The sequence below is a fragment of the Phoca vitulina genome, unplaced genomic scaffold (assembly GCF_004348235.1).
Source record: "Phoca vitulina isolate PV1807 unplaced genomic scaffold, GSC_HSeal_1.0 scaffold35, whole genome shotgun sequence".
NCBI lineage: Eukaryota > Metazoa > Chordata > Mammalia > Carnivora > Phocidae > Phoca > Phoca vitulina.
This window is the reverse complement of record NW_022589738.1, coordinates 19,762,618-19,771,676: the sequence shown is the minus strand read 5'-3', so window position 1 is coordinate 19,771,676 and position 9,059 is coordinate 19,762,618. Positions and strand designations below refer to the sequence as shown.

At 49.4% G+C, this 9,059-nt stretch overlaps 1 protein-coding gene across 1 annotated transcript; it reads right to left on the bottom strand.

The window, feature by feature from the left end:
- Positions 1 to 240: 240 nt before the first annotated feature.
- Positions 241 to 6,910, bottom strand: LOC116646035. Its single transcript, XM_032426501.1, has 5 exons — positions 6,845 to 6,910; positions 5,573 to 5,880; positions 4,244 to 4,398; positions 2,527 to 2,652; positions 241 to 750 (listed from the first exon to the last, which is right to left on the bottom strand). The coding sequence occupies exons 1-4, from the start codon at positions 6,908 to 6,910 to the stop codon at positions 2,543 to 2,545; spliced, it is 639 nt and encodes a 212-aa protein (XP_032282392.1). The 3' UTR covers positions 241 to 750; positions 2,527 to 2,542.
- Positions 6,911 to 9,059: the final 2,149 nt, after the last annotated feature.

Here is a 9,059-nt window from a genome sequence, read left to right as displayed (position 1 = left end):
CACCCAAACAAAAAGGCCATCACCCTGACCCTAGACCCCACCGATCCCACTTTGTCTCCTTTCCACAGGAAGGCAGAGCCCAACGTCTTCCACACCCTGGCAGCCTGGCAGAGCCAGCTGGGGAGATGGGACATGCTCAGGACTCCTCTGGAAGAGCCCAGCTCCCCCCCCCCCCCCCCCCCCGCCCCCGCAGCAGCCTTCCACCTGGCCTCCAGGTCACGGTCAAGCCTCTCTCTGCTGCTGAGCGTGGAGGAGCACCCTCTTCCGCTCCCTTCACTCAGAGGGCCTCTTGGGGTCCATTCCCTGAGGGGTCATCCAGCCCTGCCCCCCCCAGCCTGGGAAACCTCTGCCCACACCCTCTTGCTGCACGCCCCCCACCAGCCCTTCCTGTGTGCCCCACCACCGTTCCTGCCCGTCTGCAACCGTTTCTGCAGCCACTCTGCCCAGCACCGAAGAGACTTAAATTGGGGGCGGAGGCTCTTGTGGGCCCCTCTGACCTCTGGCTGGGTGAACCACACTGGCACAGAGAATGGATGGCAGTCTCTGTTCGGCAAAAGCTGCAGTGACTCTTACTTGGTGTAACAGCCTCAGGCAGAAATTTCCATTTTCCAGCTGAGACCCAGATGCAGGAAATGCTGTCACTCTGGCCTGTCCCACATCAAGATGCCAGGGGTAGGTGAGGGAGAGCAGGCAATTAAAGACTCTGACCCAGTGAAAGGGAAAGCGGAGCTCGCTGTTCAGGACATGGGTCTGTTTAGAGCAGGAGACAAAATAGGTGAACAGATGAAAGGCTTCTACTTGTGTAGAAAAAAAATCTTGCCCTTGGGGCGCCTGGGTGGCTCAGTCGGTTAAGCCTTCGGCTCAAGTCGTGATCCCAGGGTTCTGGGATCGAACCCTGCATTGGGCTCCCTGCTCAGCAGGGAGTCTGCTTCTCTCTCTCTCTCTCCCTCTGCCCCTCCCTCCCGACCCCGCTCGTTCTCTCTCGCTCTCAAATAAATAAAATCTTTTTAAAAAATCTTGCTCTTTTTCTTTTTGCTTTTTTGTATGAGTGGGGTAGACATTGTTGGGCCCCTTTATGGGCTCCTGCCCTGCCCCCCCCACGACGGCTAATGTTGGCTGTAAAGGGAATATTCGGTACTGACGGCGTGCCCCTGGTTTCTGCCTCTGTCAAGCCCGTATTACACGAGAAGCATTATTTGGGGTATAAACATTTAAAATAAAATAACTTCTCCATACATTCGACCCAAGTAACCATTGCCCTCTAGAACAAACAGAATACAATTTGAGATATAAATTTGTAAAGAGTATTCGGTTTCTTTTTTTGCAGTCCATCTGTGACGGAATTTGTCTCCTCACACCCTAGGTCCTTCAGGGTTTCACTTAGGAAGAATTCCTTGGTGCGGAGGGGCAGCTGAACCAGGGCTCCTGACTCTCTCTTGAAATGTACCTTCCCCCACTGGGGTTCTCCCGTTTTGATAATCTCTGCCCCAACCAAAAAAAAAAATTTTTTTTTTTTTTTGGAATAAATGAGGGCAGAAGAATCTGGTTAACTTTGAACCTGCCCCCATTTCCATGCCACCGAATGGGCTGGAGATTAGCATATCTCACAGGTATGCACAACTCACAAGCAAACAGAACTCAGTGTGGCCACCCCAATGCCTGATAGCAAAAGACAAGACAACAAACGCAAAACCAAACAAGTGGGACATCACACTAAAATGCTTCCGCACAGCAAAAGAAACCATCAACAAAATGGAAAGGCAACCTACTGAAGGGGAGAAAATATGTGCAACTCATATGTTTGATAAGGGGTTAATATCCGAAATACATAAAGAATTCATATTCGAAAGTTGCCAACAGAGTAGATCTTCAAAGTTTTCATCACAAGAATTTTTTGCAGCTGTGGATGGTAACGGACGTTAACTAGACTTATCGTGATCATTTCGCAATGTAGGCAAAGGTCAAATCACTATGCGGTACACCTGCGACTGATATAATGTGATGTCAATTAAACCTCAAGTAAGAAAAAAGGTCAATCCGTAGTAGAATGGATGAAGGTCCTGTGGTACATCTATAGAATGGAATACTCGAATGAAATGGAAATGAACTACAGGTAGATGCAACAATGTGGGTGAATCTCATAAAGATATCTCTCGGAGGGGGAGATGAACCATGAGAGACGATGGACTCTGAGAAACAAACTGAGGGTTCTAGAGGGGAGGGGGGTGGGAGAATGGGTTAGCCTGGTGATGGATATTAAAGAGGGCACGTACTGAATGGAGCACTGGGTGTTATACGCAAACAGTGAATCATGGAACACTACATCAAAAACTAATGATGTAAGGTATGGTGATTAACATAACAAGAAAAAATTTAATAATAAAAAAGATATCTCATAAAGATAAAGCCAGATAAAAATGCTGGCTGGAAGGCTGACTTAAAAAGAGCACATACCACATGATACCATTTAAAGTTCAAACACAGACACAACTAAGCTAGCCTGAGAGAACTCAGGATAATGGTTACCTTTGAGGGGGTGTGGTCACTGGTGGTAGACAGGAGGCAAATTCTCGAATGCTGGTGAGAACAGGGCAGCCCCGGAGGCCAGGGAGCTGGCCTGACACAGCTGGGCCTTGGTGTTCACCTGTTGAACTGGAATAATCTCACAGAAGAAAAACAGACCAAATCACTCTATGACAGTGATGGATCAAGACAAAATCTCTCATCATGGCTGACTACAAACAAAGACATAAACCTTGTCCAAACCACAAAAAATGATCAAACACCCCCCTTTGTCCACTCATATCAGTAACCCGTGCTTCTCTACCAATTAGTTTGTCTCTCTTCATTCCCTCCACCATATAGGTTTCCAATACCCTTGCTTCCTGCCAGCACCCAATCTAGATCCACATTGGCTTCTCCAATCCTCCCCCCAAATCACCTACCAGAGGCCCGCATCCTCCAAGTCTTTTATAACACCCCCTTACTGAGACACCACACTGTGTGCATTCTCCCTCGCTGCACTGAGTAATAAATCCAACATGCTCAACCACACTTGGGTCCCTGGTGGTCTTTGGCTAGAGGGCTTTGACACAGGATAGGTTCTGTTTCTTGAAATGCATAATGGTTAGGTGGATTTTTTTTTTTTTGCGAAATTCATCATGCTATGCAATTATTTATGCCCTTGTATAGATCTACTTGCAAGACCGACTGCACAACAGATGCTTATGGCAAGTTATCCACCGTATTAAAGCTTCCCAATTAAAAAAAAATAACGTAACGAATCCCACACCACTGAGTATTCATAGAACAAAACTTTGGGTTTTTTTTTTTTTTTTTTTTAAAGATTTTATTTATTTATTTGACAGCGAGAGACACAGCGAGAGAAGGAACACAAGCAGGGGGAGTGGGAGAGGGAGAAGCAGGCTTCCTGCAGAGCAAGGAGCCCGATGCGGGGCTCGATCCCAGGACCCCGGGATCATGACCTGAGCCGAAGGCAGATGCTCAACAACTGAGCCACCCAGGCGCCCCGGGTTTTTTTTTTTTTTAAAGATTTTATTTATTTGACAGAGAGGCACAGTGAGAATGAGAGAGAGAGAGAGAGAGAAGAGGGAGAGAGAAAAAGAGAACACAAGCAAGGGGAGCCCGATGTGGGGCTTGATCCCAGGATCCTGGGATCATGACCTGAGCTGAAGGCAGACGCATAACGACTGAGCCACCCGGGTGCCCCAGAACAGAACTTTTTTGAACTCCTGTTATATAGCTGGGGTTTTCCTGGGTGTTTGGGGGCACAGAAATGCAGAATACACATTTCCTGTCCTCAAGGGGTTTATAGCCAGTGAGTAAGGGACAGGCGTGGCTAGGTAGGGAGAGACAGGGAGGGGGCTACTTAACCAGGCTCACAGAAATCCCAGATGTGGAGAAATGTTATAGACAAGATATTAACCAGAGAGAAAAGAGCATAACAAATCCACCTTGTTTGTCTTAAATGTTATAGACAAGATAGTTACCAAGTTCCCTGGTCTGTTTTCTATAAAAGAGGGACCATAAAAGCCCTCAGTGGCAACCCATTCGGGACCCCTCTCACTCTAGAGAGCTTTTTTTCTTTCCTTTCTGTTCTCACCTTCACTTAATAAGCTTTCACTTCACTTCACCCTTTTGTCCGCGAGATTCATTCTTGGACTCCGTGAGACAAGAACCCCGCAACCCTGCAACACCTCGTGGAGGAAACCTCGACACTTACATGCTGCGAAGCTGTGGAAGAGCGGTTTTGAAAGGTGCATCGTGTCCCTCAGGCTGATTGGGAAAAGGCATTTCCAGGTGGTCACATCAGGAGGGACAGGGCACAGGTGCTGGATAAACGTGGTAGGTAACTGCAAACACCTGGGAATGAAGAGTCTGCAACAGAGGATTTAAGGTAATAATAGATGTTTAGTTTCCCTGTCTCAAAACCAAAACACCACTGAAAGGACTCTATAGACCCCTCAAATTTGATTAAGATAAAATTAAGATGAAAATAAACAGAATCAGGAATGAGAAAGGAAACATAATTAAATCTAGAGGTTTTTAAAGTATGAGAACACAAGGTGAATTTTCCAATTAAATGTGGTGGACTGACCACAAGCATCTAAATTCGTTTTTTCCTAAGACACAAAATTAACTGTAAACAAATGCTCTTTTTAATGTATAAACTCACCATGTGGACAAAGGGAATAGATGTCATGAAAGCACAACAGATTTCCGGAAAGCAGCAGGGTGGGCGCAGACCCAGCTGAGACCAGTGAAAGTCCAGCCCAGACGCCTAGCGGAATCCTTGAGGGGCACAGGACCTGACAGCCACCAGGTCCCTAGGAAGGCAGGGGTAGGAGGTGACTTTTTTTTAGAGGGGGACTGACTTCTGACTTGACCCCAGATCCCCACCCCAAGTGTGTTGACAAGAGCTGGGGCAAGTCCAAAATCAAGAAAAACAAAGTTAATGGAGTAATTGATAGTGTTAGGGGGAGTGCTCAGTGCATCCATTTTCTGGGTCAGAAAATGAAATAACACAGGTAAATGTTGGAGGTCCATACAGTGCTCTATGGTGGGTCTGAGTTGGGCCTGGGAGGGGCCGAGGTACTATGGCCTTACTGTATCATGGGAGTACCACCAGGTCTGGCTGACCTTATAATTCATGCAGCTCTTGTTCTTGTGCAGTCCCCACAGCCAGGCCACCCCCTTCACAGCCGCAGGAGGAATTGCCACAGTGCCAAGACAAGTTCATCCTTTGGGAGAGCACTCCACCATCCCAAGAGTGCAAGCAAGAGGCCGTGACATAGGAGGGGAAAGAGCTCAGCAGAGGCCCAGCACCTGGAAGACTGTGTCATGCATCGCCCTCCTTGGACTGATAAAATGGGGATAATAATAGTACTCACTTGGTACCTTTTTAGCAGATTAAAAAAAAACTGAAGAAAGTAAAGCACTTAGCACAGTGCTAGCATCTAAGGGCTGAATGTTAACTGTAGATATTATTTCTGTTAGCACCTGCCTACATGCCCTGAATCAGGATGCCCCTTTCTTGCCTTAGAAAACCTACCGTTCCGTTTTAGTACGCTCACAGCCTAGCTTGGAACGCTCTGCACCAGTCACGAGGTAGCTACAGCTACCATCTTCTGATGCACGGATAGGAAAAGAAAACAACAAATAGCCAAGTTTACACAAACCACAAACTTCAGCGACTCGGTCTGTCCACAGCTCGAACTCAAAGGCTAGGTAAAGCCGCAACCACCGCGCAAGTAGGCGCAGCTCCCGCCCCGAAAGACACGCCCACAAGGAAGCCCCCCCACCCGTTTGGTGGGTTGCGAGAAACCGTAGTGCGCAGGGCGTGTGGGGCCTGTGGGGAGCCTATGAAGGCCCCACCCCCGTGAGAATGCCCCTGGACTTCCCGCCCCTTACGTGACGCCCCGCCCTCCACGTAGAATTCTCTGAACGAAGCTTCCTCCACAGACACCTCCCCTACACGCCCCGCCCTCCATGTAGAAAGTCCTGCACGCCCCGCCCCCCCTACGGAATACCCCGCATGTCCCGCCCACCACGCAGAATGCGCCTATGCCCCGCCCACCACGTTAGACCACCCCACTCGCCCCGCCCTCACGTAGAACGCCCCCACACCCCACCCTTCACGTAGAACTCACAGGTCCTGCCCACCACGTAGAGCGCGCCACTCGCCCCGCCCACACGTACAACGCCTTCACACGCCCTGCCCACTACGTTAGACCGCCCCACACGCCCCGCCTTCACGTAAAAATGCCCCGCTCGCCCCGCCCTCATGTAACTGCCCCACCCCCACCCCGCCCTCCACGTAGAACCACCCACATGTCCCGCCCACCACGTTAAATTGCCGCGTTTGCCCCGCCCTCACGTAGAACGCCCTCCACAGCCCGCCCCCCACGTAGACCCACATGTCTCGCCCAACACGTAGAGCGGGCCATTCGCCCCACCCACCACGTCGAACGACTTCGCAGCCCCACGCACTACGTTGATCGCCCCTACGCCCCACCCTCCACGTAGAACGCCCCTCTGGCCCCGCCCCTTCGTATAACACCCCGCTCGCTCCGCCCACACGTAGAACGCCCCCCTCCCCTACGTAGAACCACCCACATGTCCCGCCCACCACGTAGAGCGGGCCATTCGCCCCGCCCACCACGTAGAGCGGGCCACTAGCCCCACCCACACGCAGAACGACTTCGCAGCCCCGCCCACTACGTTAGACCGCCCCCACGCTCCGCTCGCTCCGCCCGCACGTAGTACTCCCCCACCACACACACACCCCGTCTCCAAAGTAGAACCACCCACATGTCCCTCCCACCACGTAGAGCGGTCCACACGCCCCTCCCACCACGTTGACCGTCCCGCCCTTCACGTAGAACGTCATGCTCGCTCCGCCCACAACGTAGACCACCCCACACACCCCTCCCTTCACGTACAACGCCCCACCGGTTTCGCCCACCGTGTAGATCTCCCCGCAGGCCCCGCCCTCCACGTAGAAAGACCGCCCAAGTTGTAGCCTTCTTAGTCCCGAGAATAGACTCGCACCTGAGACTCCCACTGCTCCAGTACCCGAGCACTACCTTTACCGTGTGGATGGGGCGAACCTGAGTGGAACCAAACTGGCCAATGGGGAAAGGAGCAGGGCCGTGCTTTATAGAATTGGACGGGATGGCGGAGGACTCTAGATTAGTGTTCGAGTAGGGCTAGGACCAATGGCGACTGTGAGAGCTGTGTGCGGATCCTATGGGTTCGGAGCGTGCCTGGCAGCGGGGCGGGATTCAGTGGATTTCAAATAGAGAAGGCGGGACGCACAGGTGGACTCCAAGGCAGGAGTGAAGCTGGAGTATGTGCGGGATGGGGACGTGGGTGCACCCCTATGTATGTAATGGCAGGGGCATCTTAACAGTTGTTGGAAGTCCCCAGTAATAGATGAAAATAGCAAAGTGGCTCTGGGGTCATTGATAAGAAAGCAGTAGTAACGGGAAGATGGTGTCTTTTTGGTATTTTACAGCTCCTGTATGACTGGGAGAAACAGTATTTCCTGTTAACTTTGCACTTGTCTTTATCTGTGCCCGTCACCCCAGCCCAATTAATAGCAAGGCTGCCTTTTTCTTTCTCACTCTGAGCTGATTTTCACTCTTTCTATCCCAGAGAGGTTTTCACTCTTTTACTCTTCCTTTTAGCCAAGGGCAGGTGAGGTCAACCATAGAACATTATTCTGTGAAATTCAGATCTTAACCATTGTCTGGCTTCCACTCATCTAATGATGGTTTGGAGAACACAGTTTGTGGTTGGATAAATGTACATTCTTCACATTGCTTCAACAGCAGCTTAGTGTTGGATCATCAGACAGGACAGTGGCTGCATACCAGTATTCAAGACTCCGGAGGTCCCACATTTGAACACTGTAATATAGACAAATGCTGGAAGAATGATGATAGAATGTGTAGTCCACTTGTAAGTCAGGAGCCAAGTTTACCCAAGTTAAACGAAAAGAGCAGATCCCATTTCTAATCTGAAAAGCATGCAGATATCAGATGTTGGTGCACTAGCAAAAATACCAAATATATTGATTTGCTTGTTTGGTTCTCTGATATTTTTAGTAATGTTAAAGATCCCAGTGAGTCTATGGGAATGTAGGTACAACATTCCTCCACCCTGATGATGTGGTTTGGAGTTGTGGGGTCCGGAGCCGATGACCAAGAAGGAATTCTTGAGGCCTCCTTGGTGCACCAAGTGGTTATATTAAAGCATGCGGACAGGAGCCATGGGCAGAAAGAGCTGCACTGGGGTTGTGAGGATTGACTGATTATATAAGATTTTCTATCCTATGGAGAGGAGGGTGATGATAGGGCTCCAGGAAATTGAGTCTATAGGTTTCTGGAGATTGCTTTTTTTTTTCTTGTAAATCATTAAGACAGTTGCAAACTGATGGAGACTCTTGTCCTGCATGACTGTGATCTCCATCAGTTAACCATTTGGTTTTCTCTTTCCTTTGTTCTCAGGCAGCCAGGAGTGCCTGAGGAAAGTCACACACATCCCACCTTGGGTGGGAGGGAGGAGGGGGGTGTTAGCTTGTGCTTTGCCCTCAGCTTGCCTTCTGCTCCTCATCACAAACAAATGGAACGATATTCCATGCTCACGGATTGGAAGAACAAATATTGTTGAAATGTCTATACTACCCAAAGCAATCTACAGATTTAATGTAATCCCCAGCAAAATACCAACAGCATTTTTCACAGAACTATCACCAATAATACTAAAATTTGTAGGGTATTTACATTTAATGTAATTATTAATATTTGGATTTATGTCTTATAATTTATTACTTTTCTTTTTCTAATTAAAGATTTTATTTATTTATTTATTTAAGAGAGAGAGGGCACGCAGAGTGAGAGTGAGAGAGCACAAGCAAGGCCAGGGGCAGAGGGAGAAGCAGACTCCCCACTGAGCGGGGAGCCCGACATGGGGCTCAATCCCAGGACCCTGGGATCATGACCTGAGCAGAAGGCAGACGCTTAACCGCTGAGCCA

Bases quoted from the DNA above. Each gene is read 5' to 3' on its own strand.
- LOC116646035 (XM_032426501.1), bottom strand. From the start codon at position 6,910: ATGACGTTCTACGTGAAGGGCGGGACGGTCAACGTGGTGGGAGGGGCG. The intron at 5,881-6,844 runs GTGGGAGGGACA...GGGCCTTCATAG, and splicing joins CGTGTGGACCGCTCTACGTG to GCTCCCCACAGGCCCCACAC. The intron at 2,653-4,243 runs GTAAGTGTCGAG...AGATTATTCCAG, and splicing joins CTTCCACAGCTTCGCAGCAT to TTCAACAGGTGAACACCAAG.